Here is a 21,038-nt window from a genome sequence, read left to right as displayed (position 1 = left end):
TCACTGGCTAAGCTAGCGTACTGTACATTTTTGGCATTGGGTCTAATTTATTTCAAATCTAGTTTATGGCTCTCCAATCCACCATCGCCTTCTAGTGGTGTAAACAGCAGAAACCACGTTTTGAAAGATTCCCGTGACGTCACTCAATCTTGGTTTGTGATTGAAGAAGCAAGGATCACATTCACGGAAGTCAAACAACTCGACAAGTTGCTGTTTACCTAGCTGACGACCGTAACAGGTAATGTCAAAAAATTGTATTCATTAGATATAAAATGTAAATGATTATATATACTATGTTTTATATTGGTTGATCTTTTTATAGGTAGCATTACTGTAGCTAGCTGGATACGTTTTGAATCGAACAGCATTGCTTTGTTTATCAAACTAGCTAACGTTAGCTAGCATAACGTTACTAGTAGTTAGCTAACTAGATTTCTTCGTCCTTGTTGTGCAAACTAGCTAGTTAGCTAACCAATTCCTTTACTATGTGATCCATCAACATGGATTTGGTTAATTCAACAAAGTAATGTGTGTACTTTCTGTATTTCCGATAGAGGCGATGTAAGCTAGTTAGCCAGTGTTATTGGTTTCAGAGTGTGGATTCTACTGACAGCTTAGTAAAATAGCTAAATTAGCTACATAGCTCAATGGCTGTCTGTTTTAATGTCCGCTTCAGTCCTACCTGGCTGTAGTTACTGGTGTGGCCATCAACCTGCTCACATGATGGTGATGACTCACTAGGGTCGAAACCTCTCCTTATTCCCTCATCCCTGTCATCTTCACGTTCTCTGAACAAAGGATAGGTGAAAACAATATGGTGGGTGATGACAGCATGTCAGTGTGGCAAAGTAATTGTCAGACTTGCCAGTATGTATTGGCTCCTCTTTTCAATACCAACTTATTTTGTTTCCTTAGCTGGCCATCATGCTTGGGGGAGGATTTAAAGCAGAAAGACTCCGGGTCAATCTCCGACTGGTGATCAATCGTCTGAAGCTCTTGGAGAAAAAGAAAAGTGAGCCTGGCAACTACATACACACACAAACACTGTGCAAGATGTAGCCTAGTCTCTGTTCATTGACATTTTTGTTTCTCGGGTTGTCTTTAAAATAAATGCTTACAGAATGGATCTTCTGTCTCTTTGTAGCTGAGCTAGCTCAGAAGGCGCGGAAGGAGATTGCAGACTATCTGTCAACAGGGAAGGATGAGCGAGCAAGGATCCGTGTGGAGCACATCATCAGAGAGGACTACTTGGTAGAGGCCATGGAGATCCTAGAACTGTACTGTGACCTGCTGCTGGCTCGCTTTGGCCTCATCCAGTCCATGAAGTGAGTGAGCCAGCCTAGAGGACTCGGACAAGGAGGCTCTTTCTCAATTGTTTATTTCCTTGCATCATGTCTCCTTGCCGCCTCCTCAAAACACATTGGATGAGGTTAGAGGGGGGAGGAGCCTTGGGACTTCTCTTCCCATGCGTTTTGAGACAGCGACGAGAGCGGATGCAAGGAATCGATTAAAGACAATTGAAAGAAGAGCCAGAATTTCTCCTAGTCAAGGAAAAACTCCTGGCCTTATTATGGGTGTTTGAGGTTATCCTTCAGGGCTTGACATTAACGCTCGTTTTACCTGGCCCGGACAAATAGTTGGACAAGAAGGATATAGATTTACTGTAAGTTGTCTGGATGGACAAGTAAAAAATATAAATAAATCCTATATCCAAAAATTGCTCAGATCAGAATTGGACCAGTGTCCTCCGCAAGCAATGTGTTGCGCACTGTTCTCCCAATTTCTGCAGAGCGCATCGTAGTATAATTATTGCATTGACAGGTGGTCTTGCGGTCACGAGATGATCAAAGCGCAGAGCATATTTGTTGATCTTCCTTGCTAGTTAGTTATTTGCCCAGTGACAGTACATTTTTGGTTACCAAACAGGGATCATACAGCCATGAAAATCCTGGAAAAGTCAAGTGTGCATCCCATGCATTTATGCCAGTGTGATTGGGCCTGAGGAGAGATATTGCAGCAGGTAGGCTATGGCCTACAAAATAATGTTAGACTAACAGACTGACTAGTTAGCCAACTCAAAACATATCGTGTAGCCTGGCTAGTTATCTTGGTAGTTAAGTATTTAGCTAATTGCAGGTATTAATGTCATTGTCATGTCCGATATCCTAAAAAAAATGTGTCCAGCGCTCTTGAATAAATGACCGACACACAGTTGATGAACGGGCGCGTTAACTTACTCCAGTTATAAAAAAACGCATGTCAAGCACTCAAAATTGGGAGTTGACTCTATTCCTCTCAATTCAACATTGGACATGTCATTCTGACAGTGTTAAAAATATTCTTAGAATAGCTAGGGCCGAGACTATACCAGTATCGCAAAACCCGAAGCAGACGCAACTCTTTGGTCCTTTAAAAACCTGCTATATGTAAAATATTGTGTGCTATAGCTTGGAAAATACATAAATGTGACTCTGGATGACAACATAATGTTTGTTTCCAACATTAAGGCTGTTTTCCTAAAGAAGTTAAATCCGCTTCGTGTTTTGTTTCCTTGCCACGATACTACCGAGTATCGCGATACTGGATTCGCCCCGGCCCTAAGAGTAGCCTAATTGTGAAATTCCTCCTATCCTGTCAATAGATCTCCACAAAAACCTTAATATTTTAGCCTTGATTTGAAGTAGGCTGCCTAAGCCATTTGATCCCTTATTCATTAAATAAGGAAAATATTTAATAAAGACATGCATATTTGGTTGTAATTGTAATGCTAAAATATTATTTAGGCTATTTAAGAATTGCCAACCATCCTCCAGGAGAGCCTTAAAGGGCGGCAGGTAGCCTAGAGGTTAGAGCGTAACGAAAAGTAATATGTCGACGTGCCCTTGAGCAAGTTACTTAACCCTAATTTGCTCCAGGGGCACCGTACTACTATGGCTGACCCAGTAAAACGACACATTTCACTGCGCCTATCTGGTGTACGTGACAATAAGACATATTAGTATTTTTTTAAGGGGCAGTGTTCTATTTTGAGACAATCTGAATATACAAAGAAGTCAATAGGCAGAGGGTGGCCTACATTTTTCTGAGAATTGTATTTTGTAAAGTTGTTCGTTGCATCATACAATACCACTTGAAGTCACCCTTTTGGCCCATGGTGTTACAGACCATTTTTCATTTTTGAACACATTTTTTTGAGCTTTCAGACAGTAAAAAATCTGTCAAGCCCTGTCCTTAACACCTATTTGTCTATTTCTTGACAGGGAGCTGGACCCTGGCCTGCAGGAGGCTGTGTCCACTCTCATCTGGGCAGCCCCACGTCTGCAGTCTGAGGTCAACGAGCTCAAAATTGTGAGTAGTATGCAATGTGCTGCTGCGTTGACCCTGGAGATAGCATGCCTAGTTGCTTGGACTAGTCTTACTATACTGCCTAATTTAAACACTTGCGTACCCCCCTTCCCTAATACACATGTAACTATTGGACTAGAAATTGTGCCTTCCTGTATTATACTTATGCTACAATGTATTATTCTATTGTACTGCCATATACTTTGTTTGAATTCTTATCTTTTATTATTTCTTATTGTTGTTGCCTTGTCGAGAAGGAACCTGCAAGTAAGCATTTCGTTGGACCATGTATACGATGTGTATTCCGTACATACGACTAATAAAGCTTGAAACTAGTCCTCAGTAAAAAAATGTAATGTAGTTTGTACACTTTTTGCTGTATTGTGATCCTTGATACTGTGCTTTCTCCATACAGGTGTCTGACCAGCTGTGTGCCAAATACAGCAAGGAGTATGGCAAGCTCTGTAGGACAAACCAAATCGGGACTGTCAATGATAGGGTATGAATTTTCAGATGGCCTGCTTCAAGATATATGTTGATGTTTTTGTTTCTGTGTGCCTAAAACATATTTCTCTGTCTCTACTTTACCCCATAGCTCATGCATAAACTGAGTGTAGAGGCTCCTCCTAAGATCCTGGTGGAGCGCTACCTCATTGAGATTGCCAAGAACTACAACGTGCCCTACGAGTCAGACGCCATGGTCAGAGTGAGTATCTGATGATGAAACCGGTCTGCCTCCCACCATTCACCTGTGTGCCGACCCCCTGACTGACTACTATTTATATACTACCAAGTCTGGAACCAACAGGACCCTGAACAGCTTCTTCCCCCAAGCCAACATACTGCTAAATAGGTTGTTCAATAGTTAACAAAATAGCTACCCAGACTATCTGCATTTACCCTTTTTGCATTAACCTTTGACTCATCACATACACTGCTGCTACTGTTCATTACCTATCCTGTTGCCAAGTAACTTTATTCCTGGTTATATGTACATCTCTACCTCAATTACTCTCGCACCCCTGCACATCGAACCCCCGGACTGGACCCGTGTATATAAGCAAGCTATCGCTACTCATTGTGTATTCATTATTACTTTGATTATTACTTTTCAGTTTTTTCTCTATTTTATTTCTCTCTGCATTGTTGGGAAGGGTCTGTACATCACTGTTAAAGCCAATTTATGCTTGATCCGAAAAATGTGGTCGGAGGCTTGTATGGAGGGTGTGGACGCAATTGGCAGGCCTTCCGGAGGGCATGCAGAGGCCAAATCAAGCTCTGCACAGCATCGCTCGCCTTCGTGAATTTTTTAACAATGCAGAGGGTCTCGGTGATAGCTCCGCATTGACATGAATTGTTTGACGGCATGTGGGGGCGCGGAGGTCCTTTATAAACACAAACTCACTTCCGACATCAGCTCTGGCGCTGCTCGGCGACGCGCAAGCAGTATGAATGCCCTGACTTCTGCAGAGGCCGCATCACCATAAAATGCTGCATGACCAATGCAGACGCTGGATTGACCATGGCACCAACTTTTAGTCTACACCTATTGTTTATGCCTAACCGCGATGAATAACATTGGATTTTTATTTCCCCCTCGCAGCCAGAGGGTGTGCAAGCAGGCGAGGAGGCTGACCCATCGGGACGCGGGACTCTGGACTTCAAGAAGCCAGGCGGTGGAGGAGGTGGTGGAGGCGCCCGACCCGCTGGAGCCATGCCCATGGGCCCCCCATCAGCGCCAGCTACCCAACACCCAAAGCGAGCAGTAAGACTATTCTTTTAATAGAGTGGCATAAACGACACCTAACTCTTGTTTGCCCAGTCCGCAGGGGGAAACAACGCCACTGACGCTATTGTTTGTGGTGTGCCGAGGTGTCCAAGCAGGGTAGCGCAGCACATATTGCGCTCTTCTATCGCGCGTGCAATGATGTGCAGAGGGGAAAGAAAACAGTGTTAGCTTGTTTGCTGTAACTTCGTGTTGCTTAATATCAGCTAACAGACATGGTGATTTCACATAAGGATTCCAGCTTTAAGACTGAAAAAATAGAGATGTTGATATGAATGGGATGTTTTTATTTATATTCGCTTTTTTCTTCAGATGCCCGGCCCCACAGGCCTCAACGGCCCCTCTGTTGGCACTATGATTTTAACAAACTTCCAGCCTCCAATGAGGGAGGGCAGCCCCCTGAGCTGCCGAGCTGCCCCCCCCACCTACGAGTCTGTGAAGGTCAGAGCCCCCTGCACCTTCTGAGCTTCTCCAGACAGATGGACAGACGGCCAGTTCACCTTTCAGGGAAGAGGAGTTCATTATAGTTTGCTTGTGCCATCTCTTTTCAGCACAGTGCTATGCTACAGCGACATGATAGGGATTGGATAAGAACAGATAGAATGTGGAAACGGCCATAGCTGGTATGAACTGCTAATCACTAACCTTGTGCTGAACTGCATACGACTGTCTTTGAATGCTCTGAGTGAGTATAATATGCTGAAAGAGAATCTGTTGCTGTCAAACTAGTATGTTACTGGATGTAGTAGGGAAGCAAAGTTCTTCACAGTGGGAAGAATGCAATTTTGAGGTGAATTATATTATTAGCTCTTGCTTTTTGCTCATTCTACCCCAGCGGTGTGGCTTTCTCAGCAACGCACTACTTCAATGATTCTCCTCCCAATCACATACTAACATACAAAACATTGTTTTCCCTCTGCCTTCTCAAGTGTATCTATGAACTTTAACATTTCAACATGCAGGCAGGGTAGAGAGATCGCCCAAACATGCGTGTTTTTTTAGATTGATGAGCTGTCTATTAAACCTTCTGGTCCATCCCAGGTCTTGGTAAGTTGTTTTCAATGAATATATCCTTTCCCACACGTCAATCCTTCAACGATAGTATTGCTTGCTTTTTGCATAACAGTTGCATTGGGGTGTATTTGTAATGTAAATCTAAACCTATGTTCTTTCCAAAGGCCCCGGCCTTCATCCCAGATTACGATAACAACCCCTGAGCGCCCTCAGTTCCCCACACGCCCCACTTCCTCCGTTGGAGCTGGACGAACACTGCGAGCTCTGACGACATCGCCACTTGATGACCTGTCACGCACGCTTTGAGGATCTGAAGAAGAAGACCTAGTCCTCCAGTATCCCATCATGCTCCTCTGTGTTGTCAGTCACCGCAGCTACAGTATCAGGAAATATTGAAATATTTGTATTGGCACCCTTTTGCAGTGAAACTTCCACTGTGTTTTTACTGATGTTAACATTAACTGTACCTCATTCAACCACGTGTCTGTCTGGCACACTGGAAGGTGAAGGCCCTTTAGAGGGCTATTTGACAGTACATTTTATTATCGACCACATCCAATCAAAACTGGACCGCATAGATGTCATCTTTATATGAGCACTTTGGATATAAAACGGCCTTCCTGATAGTAACTACTATTCTATGCAACCCGAGCGTTCTGTGCTATGGTTGTACGTATCTGACTCACAGTATGAGCCAACATTTGGTTAATAATCAAACAGTCTTAACTAATCGTGTCTCTCTGTCCAGAGACTGGATCGAGTGATACAGAATCTCAATCGTTACTTGTTGGTGAGTTTCATGAAACTGGTTTTGAACTGTCACCGAATCGCATAGTAGAAAAAACTTTTTGGCACACACCCATTGGCGAAAGTATTAAGGCCCAGGACAGTTTCAAGGCCGTAGCACCCTGTCCATGTCGGTTTTACCTTCATTACTTGGCTCTGAACCTTTGGCGACGTCTGAAACCTGTTCTATGACCTATTGTTACCCTACATGCGGTGGAGGGATTCAATCAGACTTGAAATAATTTGGTGTATTTTTTTCTCCTAATAAAATTAACTTTTATTGTTTTAAAGCTGATTTAGTCTAACACTATACATGCACTTTCCATGCTTGTGTAATCTAACCCATGCAATGAATTGCGAAGGGAATGCATGATTTGACTGGTGACAGAAATGATAGTCTATATGAAAAACCACTTGACCATGTAAGTTTGTGATGTAAATACGCCCCTCAAAATGTCATGGGTTCTTTCTTCCTCTTTGTGTAAGAGAGGTTTATAGTGTGATTCAGTATGTTAATCTATGTATGCGTATCGGGGCACCACACTGCATTGACCATCACCAGAGAAGCCTTCCCGTTCTATAAGTATATTCAGACGATGTACACATAACATGCCTATTTCTCAATTTATATAGTCTTTGTTAAAATTAGTTCAAGGTTTTTTTAAATTTGATGAAAATGTATTGAATCTTGGTGATGGAAGAAGCGTTTTGATAAACGAGAGAAAGGGGGTGGATTTGCTGTTCCTGTCTTATAGCTTGTTTTCACCAATCTATAATGGATGGAAGATAGGCCTGTCTACTCCACTCATACTAAAAATATGGCTTTAACACTACTGTACAGTGACCTGCTCACTGCTCATCCTCTTAGGTGTGCTGTAGGATTGTTTGAAGAATGTTTGATACTAACTTTGATTAGCAAGTGTATATCTTGTCAACACAAAACAGATAATAGCTATGTTTTTTTTCTGTCTAATAAAGGACATATTTCTAATTGAAGTTCTGGTGTGGCTAATTTCGGAGAGATGTAATTGTTTTGGTGTTGTCATATTTGTCAAGTGAAGCAGTGTCTGCTGTAATCAAAGCGAATCAGCTGGTAGTGCAGTGTAGATGCTAGTACTGCCACCAGAGGGTAGATTACTACATGAACAGTGAAGCTTGACTGATATGGATGCCTCAGTGGATGAGGCAGGTAAAGGGTTACACACAGACACGGATGTCTCAAAACCCCACTCAATAATCCTCATTCAACATTCCAACAGGTTAACTGGGTTTGTTGTCTCCACAGAAACTAGTCTCCTAAGCCTTGAGGGACCCATTGCTAAGGGAGCAGGTTTCATTCAACGACTTGAAAATACTTTGAAACAAACAGAAAATAAATAAAATTAAGTGTACTTCAACTAAGTTTGAAGCGGAATCTCGGTTTCAGGAAGTTCCCAAGTTTTGTGCTGGCAGAACATGGCCCAGGTTCCTGCAGAGAGGGATGCTTGTTTGACACTGTTGTCTTGTGTAGACTCTCTAGCATTGCAATGGGATGTTTTCCTGGAACTCTCAGGAGCTTGAGGCTTTTGTCAATCCTGGCATAACTTTTTTGTCTTGATGTGTTTTGCCAGTGGATGTAAGGGAGTTGGGGGTGACTGTGTGAATGGACTGGCCCAACAGCACAAAGCCCTATGTGACATTATTACTATGTGGAATGCCCACCCCTGTGCCAAGCTGGGTTAAAGTGGTTCAGAATAAGTCCCTCAGAGTCACAGGAAGGGTGTTGAGGGAGACGGCTCACCATGGCTGGAATGGAGTGAATGGATGGCATCAAACACATGGAAAACCACCATGTGTTCGGCGTGTTCATACCATTCATTGATTCCGTTCCAGGCATTACTATGAGCCGTCCTCCAATGCTGCCACTCCTGCTGTGCTCAGAGTCCTTATAACTTCAAAGAGAGGAGATGCTAGCATCAGAGTGGTCTTTGATCTGTGGCACTCCAGTTTTGTTCATAGTCACATCACAGAGTGTCCTGTCCTGTCCAGATGGCTGTTGAGAGGTTCTAATCTAAGGTGTCTGTAGCTGCATGAATTAGTTTATTCTGAGAGCTGACCCGGCTAGTGAGTCACTGTCAGCCCACCAAACGCCCTTGACTGTGGACGATGATGAGCTATTATTGACAGCTCTGTCTCCCTCTCTTCCTGGTGGCACATACAGGCTGCCACCCCCTTCTGAGGTAGGGATAGGGGCAGAGGATGGGTGCCAGGCCCTGTAGTCTTTAAAAAGAGTCCACTTGTGTTCAGGGCTTGCATGGTGCTGTTAGCTAGCAGACGGGGGGCATGCAGTTTGTAAGTGGCGGAGTAGGGGATGGAGAACAGGGGTCACCCACATGTCTGGCGGTGTAGGAATGGGTGCAGGGTACAGCCCGAGTGTTCACAGTAAAACATAACCGTTGCTCAAACTGCTCAAACTGCCCACTACATAGGATGATAGGGTTTACTTGAGAACTGGGATTTGTTCAGTCTACTTTTTGAGAGAACATTTGATGGTCCCTGAAGAATGGCAGATGACAAGGCTAGCTACCTGATCAAAGTGGAGTGATGGGGAGGGGGGTTTGTCCCCGGTTCTGCCAATGCCCACCACCGGCCCCTTATTAACAATATTTTTTGTGGAAAAGGTCCTATGGTGCCACAGACGATACGCTCGCAGACCGGTGATGTGTGAGGCACCGTCGAAAAAACACTTTCAAGTTTAATTATGGGGGACTTTTCAGTGATTTTCCACTGTTTGGAGTATTGAGTTAACGCATAGGGGAAATGAAGCAGCATAAGTCCTGGTTTCTCAGGTTGGCTTGACCTAACAACAAATATCAACTAAGACAATTAGGTTATTACTATACACAATATAATATAAAAATAATTTTATTACACACCCGAGGACAACCATTGACCGCTGACAACCCTCTCTCTGTGCAGAGTTTAGTTAAGGGTTTTAAAATAGCAAGAATAAAAAGAAAACAACCAATTGGAGAAGGCTGGGCTCCTGCCATGAGTCACCCAGTCAGAGGTTGAAGCCCAAGCACTTTCCTTTCTGCTCATGGCCAAACTCTATTTTTTAATACGCTAAAGGGGGAGTAGACAGACTCAATTTAAGGTTCACAGAATATTAATATCCCCTCTTCCAACATTTTATTAGCTGGACAATTCCCCAATAAATGCACTAAATTAATTTCTCACATTGACTTGAATTGATTAATTTGTGCTTTTTATTAAAACATACTCTGCAGAGGTGCCCGATTAATTTTAGCTGAAGTCAGATATTGCTTTGGAATGGATAATGTTCTGTCTGACCACTGTCCATTGTTGCTGCAGTGAGATTTACCTCTATTGCAATTTCCATTGATACCGAAGCCTTGCAGAGACGAAATGATTGATTACACAAACACACACATTTACTCAGGTTCAGCCTTCAGTTCTATGGAGTCTCACAAATGAATGAATACATGATCAACTGCATGTACTGTATAATGGATCCCAAAGCCCCAGAAGAAATAGATGTTTCAGTGGGGAGCTGCCTTTTTCTCATTACCCAAGGGATGAAATGCAAGGTCTTAGATTGTTGTTTTATTTATCAAACACATTCTTAGTCTTAGAGATCATGTGGGACTTGCATACTCCTAGCAGGGGGTTTGGGCACTCTACACTGTAAAACGAAAGTATTCATCCCCTTGGCGTTTTTCCATTTTGTTGCATTACAACCTGTAATTTAAATGGATTTTTATTTGGATTTGGGCATGTAATGACATACACAAAATAGTCCAAATTGGTGAAGTGAAATGAAAAACATTACTTGTTTCAAAAAATTCCAAAAATAAATAACGGAAAAAAGTGGTGCGTGCATATGTATTCCCCTTTGCTATGAAGCCCCTAAATAAGATTTGGTGCAACCAATTACCTTCAGAAGTCAAGCATAATTAGTTAAATAAAGTCCACCTGTGTGCAATCTAAGTGTCACATGATTGTCACAGATTCAGTATATATACACCTGTTCTGAAAGGCCCTGGAGTGCAACACCACTGAGCAAGGGGCACCACCTGTCACGGATTCAGCCAAGGCTGCCCTCCTCCCGTCGGGCAGGCTTCGCCGCTCGTCGTCCCGAGTACTAGCTGCTACCGACCTATGTTTCTGTGTTTGACTTGTTTGGTCTTTATTGTGTACACTCTGTTTCCCAATAGGTTGTATTGTCTTCCCTATATCACCCTCTGTCTTTCAGTGTGTGTTGTGTGTGATTGTATTCGTCATTCCGCGTAGCTCAAGGCTATTTTCTCCCTGTGTGGAGGTTGTTTATACCGCACTTTCGAAAGTAAAGCACGTTTACAGTAAGCTCCGCAGTCCCGCGCTTGACTCGCCTACCGCATTCTCTGACGCTCTGACACCACCAAGCAAGTGGCGGCACCATGAAGACCAAGGAGCTCTACAAACAGGTCAGAGTTGTGTGAGAGCAGCACAGATCAGAGTTGGGCTATAAAAACTAATCGAAACTTTGAACATCCTAAGGAGCACCATTAAAATCGATTATTAAAAAAATTGAAAGAATATGGCACCACAACAAAACCTGCCAAGATAGGGCCGCCCACCAAACCCCACGACTAGGCAAGGAGGCATTAATCAGAGAGGCAACAAAGAGACCAAAGATAACCCTGAAGGAGCCGAAAGCTACACAGCGGAGATTGGAGATCTGACCAGAGGACCACTTAGCGACACCCACAGAGGTGGGTTTACAGAAGAGTGGGCTTGAAACCATTGTTAAAGAAAAAATAAGCAAACACGCTTGGTGATCGCCAGCATGTGGGAGACTCCCAAACATATGAAGAAGGTACTCTGGTCAGATGAGACTAAAATTGAGCTTTTCTGTCCATCAAGGAAAAACGCTATGTCTGGCGCAAACCTAACATTCATCACCTCGAGAACACCATCCCCACAGTGAAGCATGGTGGTGGTAGCATCATGCTGTCGGGATGTTTTTCATCGGCAGGGACTGGAAAACTGGTCAGAATTGAAGGAATGATGGATGGCGCTAAATACAGGGAGATTCTTGAGGGGAAACCTTCAGCCTTCCAGATATTTGAGACTGGGACGGAGGTTCACCTTCCAGCAGGACAATGACCCTAAGCATATTACTAAATCAACACTTGAGTGGTTTAAGGGGAAACATTTAAATGTCTTGGAATGGCCTAGTCAAAGCCCAGACCTCAATCCAATTGAGAATCTGTGGTATGACTTAAAGATTGCTGTACACCAGCGTAACCCATCCAACTTAAAGGAGCTGGAGCAGTTTTGCCTTGAAGAATGGGCAAAGCTTATAGAGACATACCCCAAGAGACTTGCAGCTGTAATTGCTGCAAAAGGTGGCTCTACAAAGTATTGACTTTGGGGGGGTGAATAGTTATGCACGCTCAAGTTTTTTGTTTTTTGGTCTTAGTTTTCTTGTTTGTTTCACAATAAAAATATTTTGCATCTTCAAAGTGGTAGGCATGTTGTGTCAATCAATGATACAAACCCCCAAAAATCTAATTTAATTCAGGTTGTAAGGCAAACAAAATAGGAAAATGCCAAGGGGGGTGAATACTTTGCAAGCCACTGTAACAGACTCTCTAATAGGTTTCTGATGAGGAGAGGAGAGTTCAGTTCATTAGACCAGTTATTTTGTCACATCAGACTGCATGTTAAACTGTCACTTCAGCTCCGTATCATCTGTCAGTGCTAATGTCAGAGAATGAGAGTGAGTGACTCAACTGGTCCAGCCAACATTGTTACCATTATCAATACCAACATCAAAGAATTGTTATCCAAAAAATCAACAGATTGATTTCAAACTGAACACCCATTTGTTGACAACTCCAACGTCTAATATCGATTTAAATTGGACGTTAGTCTGATGTATTTGCCCCAGTGAGTTTCTGTTGGAGACCGGTACGACCTGAGCACCCCTTTCTTGTATGGTTAGCATATCAGTAGTAATTATTCTGTTATGGGTTAGGTTGAATAATCTATGTGTATTGTATTTAGGCATGGGAAAGTACAAAAGGGGCCGGTCTCTGAGTGCAAGAATGATTCCATAAGGGTCGGATAGGAGCCATTTATTGGGGTTAGAAACATGTTTTGCAGAAATTAATAGAAACCACCTGTCTAGGTTCAAGTGATAAGTCGCGTTAAGGTTACTGTCCAACTGTTTAGTTTCTGTGGGAAGTGAGGAGATGGCTTTCAATGTCGGAGCTGGGGAGAGTGGAGTGAAGATAACAGGATGCAGATAGCGGAATCGTATCTCAAGAAGGAGGACAGAGCCAGACCGCCATCTGACCCAGCCTGGATCATCCTGCTGTGATATTTACCTCATGTACAGTACTGTAGTTAAAAGACTGTGTGACTCTGTATCATTATGTTATTCAGCTGAAGCATCCAAAGGCCCTTTCACGTGACGTCAGACAACTTCCGTTCTGCCCACGGATGCAGGTTATGTTTACATCCGGTGTCGCTTAGGAACGCTTAGCTAGTAGCACATCATTATGGAGTTCACCAGTCCCTACATCTGCCACCATACGACTTAACGACGTAGAACGACTTGCTGACAAGTGGTCCCTTACTTCAAGATGAAGCATAAAGGCTCGTTGTTCGGGTGAAGGTTACCTGTTTGATTATGAAGGTACGTGTTTATCTTTATTTAGCTTAAACTAGCCCTGCTAGCGAAGGTTATGAGCTGACGAAGTTTCTGTTTTGCAGCCTCTTTTAATATTACTGCTGTTTGTATCGACCCGTAAGATAAGAGTCAGTAATGTATTAATGGCTAATGCCGCGCCCTTTCTTAATTGTGTTATATACTGTATATCTATGTATTGAAATACAAATTTTGAAAAGGATTGCGATGTTGTAAATGCTCTTACCAAAATCAAAAGGATTGAAGCAGTTGCTTGCAAACATATATTTAATAGTTCCATCAGTGCCATGACACATAAGCACATAACATGGTTAATAGTTGGATATTTTTACAATATATCACATTAGGTTCATTAATAGCTATGAAAAAGTTATTACCCATCTAACAAAAACATACAGTATAACATTAGATCAATTAAATTACCAACAAAGTTAATTCATATTTACATTTTTTGTACATACAATGAGTAATATAAAAGTACTTCTATTTACAGCTCATCTAGCTTACTCAGGAAATATACAACTTCCAGTTGACAAAAACATCAGACTGGTTTGTCTCCTTTAATGTCAAGAGGTCCCTGATAGTTCGACATGAGGCAGCAGATGGCCCACAGCTGATCACTGAACCCACTGTGGAAAGAGGAACAAGCCCATCCCAGATATGGTACTCCCTTCACCCTCCGTATGGCCCTCTCGACTAAAAATCCTCAGCCGGGCGATGGCCTGGGTCTTAAGAGTGTCCTCCTGCTGAGCTGAGGAGATTTTTTCAGTGGAGGGATGACGAGTGGCTTGCCCCCACTTCTGACAACATCCTCTCGATCAGAAACCCTTGTCCCCATTAATTCATCTCCGGGCTGAAGTAAATGCAAGATCTGACATTTCGTGTTATTTCCATGTCGGAGATGGAGCCTGTGTAGAGCTTTGATACAAATGTGATAACACCACATGGAGCCACCAATCAGCCTTTAAAGGTGGTGTGATTTTGTAGCTCGAAAAGGTTTCTGACTGTAGTGAGAGGGAGGATGGTGTACAGCGGATCTCGGTGCAGTCTACTATAACTCCCACCTGAGGGCAGTAGAGCTTGAACTTATCAGGCATTGTAGCCTGCACCTGCTCTCTTGTCATCCACACCGGCAGTGAGCCAAGAACCTGGTAAAGGTAGCTAGTCCATGTTAAAATGATGCGGCTAAATGTGGACAGGCTGACCTCAAAGATGGTAGACAAGGTTTTCTCCTGAAGCCCAGCTGCAACACGACACAGAAACATAAATAGTTCATCAATAGTGGAAGTTTTCGTGAGGGCTAGGTGTCATATGTGCCGTTGCTGTGCCTTAGACCAGTATACAAGCCGTGAAGCAGAGGGATAAACAGAATCCCAAAACACAGTGAAGACCTCCTTTGAGCTGAATCGTGTGTAGTAGCGATAGTCCTCATCTGTGACACAAAAATTAAAAAGGAGTGGATGCTGCTTCTTAACTGTCAGGTGCTGGATCTCAATTTCTAGGGACAACACTTGCAGCTCCAACTCTCGAATTCTTTGAGTAGCACTGTCCAGTTTACCTTGAGTGGGGAAAAAGCATACATGTTGGTAGGTTAGTTATTACTCATCTATCCCATCCCATTTTCAATAAATAAAACTGAAGAAGCTCTAAGATGGATGAGGTTTAAAACGCCAAGTCTTTTCACAGAGAGACCAGTTACTCCAAATCGTAGTATAAAATAGTATTTTTACTTAACTGCCATATACTTTTACTTTTTTCAAACAGATACATGGTTACTCTTGATTTGTAATACTAACCAGGAGAAGGCGGCGGCATAGTCGTGATCGTTTGTCACTGCAGGCAAAGCACCCTCTGTGCTGTCAGGCATCTCATGATCAGAATCATCCAGGACAGCAACACCAAGACGCTCTTGCTCGTTGGTAAACTGACTCCCGAGCTTGTGAGCCGTCTCCACCTATATGTGTGAAATTAACCATATGTTGTCATGATACATTTTGGTAATCACTTTTCAGTCCCTAAAATGACAAAATGTAGCAGCTGATATTGCATCAGGATTAAATTATTAAACATTTTGTACAAGTAATATATTATTGGATTACAGTAGTATTACGTTTAACGCTGTCTACCTATCCTTACCCCAATCATTCCAGTGGAATCTAGACGGCACTGATCCTGTTTAACCGATCCGTCCACTGGCCGATGTGTATCTACCTCAGGGGGAAAGTGCTGACTGCAAACAAAGGTGCTCCACGAAGAATCTTAAAACTTGGTCCCTCATCTCCTGATCGCCCTCACCCAACGGGCACGTATTTCTCCATCAACAGGGAAATCGTGAAAACTCCAGATACGGGAATTTCTGTTTGTTGTTTGAACAAAATGGTACACTGCAATAGCATCTTCTCGAAGATTGTGCCATGTGGTGTTGGATGGATACTTGCGATACAGACACCGAGAGAAAAAAACACGCTAAATTAAATTCGCAGCTGACCAGAATCAATATTTATCTAGCTATCATGCACAACAGTATTTGAAATAGGGTGAGTTACTATACATTTCATGAATAAACTAACTGCCTAACAAAGGGTTAGATAGCTTGCTAAGTAAACTTGTTACATTACAGCCAGGCAGCAATGAACGCTACCTTTAACGTTATCGTATCGGTACTAAGTTGTTGTTGATAGCTAAACGTTAGCCCCACTTTTAAGTAATTAAGGCAGTGAACAATTATGAATTAACAATAACGTTAGCAAGTTACAAACCATTGCATATACGTAAAACATTATTACTCTTAACTTTACTAATTTAACTTACGGCTACCTTTTGGAATTTCTTCAAGATAGCGATAGCTTGCTAGTTAGTGGTCAACAGTTGTATTTTCGTTGAGAAGTCTCAGGTTACGGGCAAAGGAAGTGAAGTTAACCTGCTCACGCGAAAGGTGGAAGTTAGATGACGTCATCGTGAAAAGGGCCTATTGGGTGTAATAAATCTAGTTTGAGCCTTCTTTGTGTCCGCCTGGGTTGTACCAGAAAGTTAGAACGTAACAATTTAAACTGACTTGGATAGAGCTGGTTTATTCATGTGCTTTGCTGGGCAATCCATTAACTCCATAGCTTGCAGTGACACACAGAGTTATGGAACATTGATCGAGGATTGAGCCTTACGACAATCTACGGACAGGAAGTAAGATAACTGTCTGCGGGTGATATGATTGTTATTACTATTGGGTGTTACACCTTCTTTCATAACAATCTGCTGAGCACAGTGAAAGTAGGACTCATGTTGTGATGGGGATGGATCACTGAATATAACCTTATTTAGGGAAAAATAGTCTCAAAGACATGCCTTGTTTTAATAATTTTGTAAATGTATTCCAATAAAATAAATAATAATACTAATTGAATCTACTAGATACAATCACCTCCCAAATTATTGGCGCCCTTGACAAAGATGAGCAAAACAAGACTATAAAATAAAATAATACAAATACTGAGGTCTATTGTGGCTCAGATTTTTTTGAAACTTTATTTTATACTAATAATGTTGAAAGAGATTTTGTTGAACACTGCAGTAGCAAATCAGGTCACACAGTGTTTCTTGGTAGTAGTCTTAAATTAATCTACTTTGAAACAAAAGTATACACCTCACACACGGTTATGTGCTTAAAAAACAAGATATTGAGTTGAAATGTATTACATTTTGAGTTTGCATCCATTACTTACACTTTATACATCGCTAGAAGACTGAAATATAACAAAACCGTTTGACACTAAAAACACTGGATGTTTATTATGTTGATTCATTATGAAATTATGAAAAATATTAATAACATTCCACCCATGAGGCCATCTAGGTCATTTCACTGCAGGAAAAGGGTTACCAAGTAAAACAAAATCTCAAAAAGATACTGTGAGGTGTCTGTCACGCCCCTGGCTCTGGGGACTCTTGTATGTTGAGCCAGGTGTGAGTTTTCATTGTTTTGTGTTCTAGTTTGGTATTTCTATGTTGGCCAGGGTGGTTCCCAATCAGAGACAGCTGTAGCTCGTCGTCTCTGATTGGGAGCCATCTATAGGTACCCGTTTGGCATTGTTTTGGTGTGGTATCTTGTTCCGTTTGGTTTGTGTAAACCGTAGGACTTCCACGTTTCATATCGTTTGTTGTTTTGTTCGTTGTGTTGTACATTCAATAAATATTATGTACGCATATCACGCTGCGCCTTGGCCCGCTTCTTCTCAAGACGATCGTGACAGTGTCCCAATTATTAGCACCACTAAAGATTCTTGTAAATAAAATCAAACAAAATAAAATCTGCATTAACATTCTACTTAAAAAAAATTAATCTCAGTTTAAGGAACTGTAATCTTCCATAGCTTCCTGTTTCAGTGGGGGTATAAAAATGAGTAACACACTGTAAAATCCCTTTGTCATCCATCACCATTGGGGAAAGGCATAAGCACTCACAAATGAAGAGAGACAAATGGCTTAGACCTTCATAAATCAGGCAATGGTTACACAATATATATGTGTATATATATATATATACAGTGGGGAAAAAAAGTATTTAGTCAGCCACCAATTGTGCAAGTTCTCTCCACTTAAAAAGATGAGAGAGGCCTGTAATTTTCATCAACAAATGAGAAGAAAAAATCCAGAAAATCACATTGTAGGATTTTTTAATGAATTTATTAGCAAATTATGGTGGAAAATAAGTATTTGGTCAATAACAAAAAGTTTCTCAATACTTTGTTATATACCCTTTGTTGGCAAATGACACAGGTCAAACGTTTTCTGTAAGTCTTCACAAGGTTTTCACACACTGTTGCTGGTATTTTGGCCCATTCCTCCATGCAGATCTCCTCTAGAGCAGTGATGTTTTGGGCTGTCGCTGGGCAACACGGACTTTCAACTCCCTCCAAAGATTTTCTATGGGGTTGAGATCTGAGACTGGCTAGGCACTCCAGGACCTTTGGGAAATGCTTCTTACGAAGTCACTCCTTCGTTGCCCGGGCGGTGTGTTTGGGATCATTGTCTGCTGAAAGACCAGCCACGTTTCATCTTCATGCCCTTGCTGATGGAAGGAGGTTTTCACTCAAAATCTCACGATACATGGCCCCATTCATTCTTTCCTTTACATGGATCAGTCGTCCTGGTCCCTTTGCAGAAAAACAGCCCCAAAGCATGATGTTTCCACCCCCATGCTTCACAGTAGGTATGGTGTTCTTTGGATGCAACTCAGCATTCTTTGTCCTCCAAACACGACGAGGTTGAGTTTTTTACCAAAAAGTTCTATTTTGGTTTCATCTGACCATATGACATTCTCCCCAATCCTCTTCTGGATCATCCAAATGCACTCTAGCAACTTCAGATGGGCCTGGACATGTACTGGCTTAAGCAGGGGAGACACGTCTGGCACTGCAGGATTTGAGTCCCTGGCGGCGTAGTGTGTTACTGATGGTAGGCTTTGTTACTTGGTCCCAGCTCTCTGCAGGTCATTCACTAGGTCCCCCGTGTGGTTCTGGGATTTTTGCTCACCGTTCTTGTGAGTCATTTTGACCCCCATGGGGTGAGATCTCCGTGGAGCCCCAGATCGAGGGAGATTATCAGTGGTCTTGTATGTCTTCCATTTCCTAATAATTGCTCCCCACAGTTGATTTCTTCAAACCAAGCTGCTTACCTATTGCAGATTCAGTCTTCCCAGCCTGGTGCAGGTCTACAATTTTGTTTCTGGTGTCCTTTGACAGCTCTTTGGTCTTGGCCATAGTGGAGTTTGGAGTGTGACTGTTTGAGGTTGGGACAGGTGTCTTTTATACTGATAACAAGTTCAAACCGTTGCCATTAATACAGGTGACGAGTGGAGGACAGGGAGCCTCTTAAAGAAGAAGTCACAGGTCTGTGAGAGCCAGAAATCTTGCTTGTTTGTAGGTGACCAAATACTTATTTTCCACCATAATTTGCAAATAAATTCATTAAAATCCTACAATGTGATTTTCTGGATTTTTTTCTCTCAATTTGTCTGTCATAGTTGACGTGTACCTATAATGAAAATTACAGGCCTCTCTCATCTTTTTAAGTGGGAGAACTTGCACAATTGGTGGCTGACTAAATACTTTTTTCCCCACTGTATATATATATATAACATATACCACTAACAACTATTATGGCAACAATTAAGAAGTTTAAAACCACTGGAGCAGTGGTGAAGTTGCCTGGTAAAGGGACCCAAGTGTATCTTGTCCTTACTCACGGTGAGGAAGACGGTTTGATTTTATGGGGCGGTTTTGCTTCCACTGGTCCTAGGGCCCCTTGTTAAGGTCAACGAACAGTATCATGAACTGTACAAAGTACAGGGACAGTTGTTTGGCTAAAACTTGGATCTTCCAGCAAGACAATGACCCCAAGCACACATAAAATCCACAAAGAAATGATTAATTTACCAAACAAATTACATTTTGCAATGGCCATCTCAGTCTCCCGACTTGAACCCCATTGAAAACCTGAGGTTTGAACTGAAGAGGGTAGTCCATAATCTCAGACCGAAGGATATCAAGGATCTGGAAAGATTATGTATGGAGGAATGGTCTATGATCCTTCCCAATGTGTTATTTAATCTCAATAAAACATTCAATATAGCTCAGGTTTTGTATTATTTATGTTATTCAGTCTTGGGTGACAATGATTTTGGAGGTGTTACTTAAAAGTAATTATAAATGAACAGTGTAAAACAATATATCAGCAGTTTGAGATAAAATAAATATAATATAGAGTAATTCCATACATTGAGTAAGTTCACTACGCACAAGAATAAACGTTTCTAACTATCAGCATATTAATAAATATTACAATTTCAATGATACAATAGTTTTCAATACATTCATACATATTATGCTTTATACATTTCTTATAAGATAAGAGTAACAAGTATTCAATGAAAACATTACAACTGTATTTTCAAATAACTTATATTCTCAATTTGCCACATTGATAGTCAGTGCAGCAGAGCAGAGGATGTCTGTTGTAGGGCATCAGGCCTTCCAACCCCATTGATCCTCTGGAGACAGCATGTCAAGCTAAATTGTGTTTCCTCAGTGTATCTCCCTGCCCGAGTACAATTTACACATCTCCCGTTGTTCTGTAAAACAGATAAGACGGGCCTTTTCTGTAAGGACTTTTCTTTTCAACATCTCAGAAGGGGAAGCTCAACAGAACAGAATACCTGTGAGCCTCTCAGGCACAATGTCATGGTGTGACATACTAACACAGGTTTTTATATTTTTAAATGTTTTTTTACCTTTATTTTACCAGGTTAGTCTCATTGATATTACAATTCTATTTTGCAGAATAGCAAAATAGCAGCAAAATACTACCAAAATACTATGCTTCTCATACTATTTCAGAGTAAAACAGACTTACAGC

At 41.8% G+C, this 21,038-nt stretch overlaps 1 protein-coding gene across 1 annotated transcript; it reads left to right on the top strand.

The window, feature by feature from the left end:
* The first annotated feature begins 178 nt into the window (after nt 1–178).
* Nucleotides 179–6,348, top strand: LOC121560436 (IST1 homolog). The gene is made up of 11 exons (XM_045209952.1): nt 179–238; nt 677–817; nt 916–1,012; nt 1,145–1,325; nt 3,261–3,348; nt 3,761–3,844; nt 3,941–4,051; nt 4,949–5,110; nt 5,444–5,566; nt 6,134–6,178; nt 6,310–6,348. Exons 2-11 carry the CDS (start codon nt 815–817, stop codon nt 6,346–6,348), a joined length of 933 nt encoding a protein of 310 aa, XP_045065887.1. The 5' UTR covers nt 179–238; nt 677–814.
* The last annotated feature ends 14,690 nt before the right edge of the window (nt 6,349–21,038 follow it).

Source organism: Coregonus clupeaformis, chromosome 32 (genome assembly GCF_020615455.1).
Source record: "Coregonus clupeaformis isolate EN_2021a chromosome 32, ASM2061545v1, whole genome shotgun sequence".
NCBI classification, from domain to species: domain Eukaryota; kingdom Metazoa; phylum Chordata; class Actinopteri; order Salmoniformes; family Salmonidae; genus Coregonus; species Coregonus clupeaformis.
Note: the sequence above shows the minus strand (reverse complement) of the source record. Positions and strands in the feature narration are given on the sequence as shown.

Bases quoted from the DNA above. Each gene is read 5' to 3' on its own strand.
- LOC121560436 (XM_045209952.1), top strand. The intron at 4,052-4,948 runs GTGAGTATCTGA...TCCCCCTCGCAG, and splicing joins AGTCAGACGCCATGGTCAGA to CCAGAGGGTGTGCAAGCAGG. The intron at 6,179-6,309 runs GTAAGTTGTTTT...TTCTTTCCAAAG, and splicing joins CTGGTCCATCCCAGGTCTTG to GCCCCGGCCTTCATCCCAGA.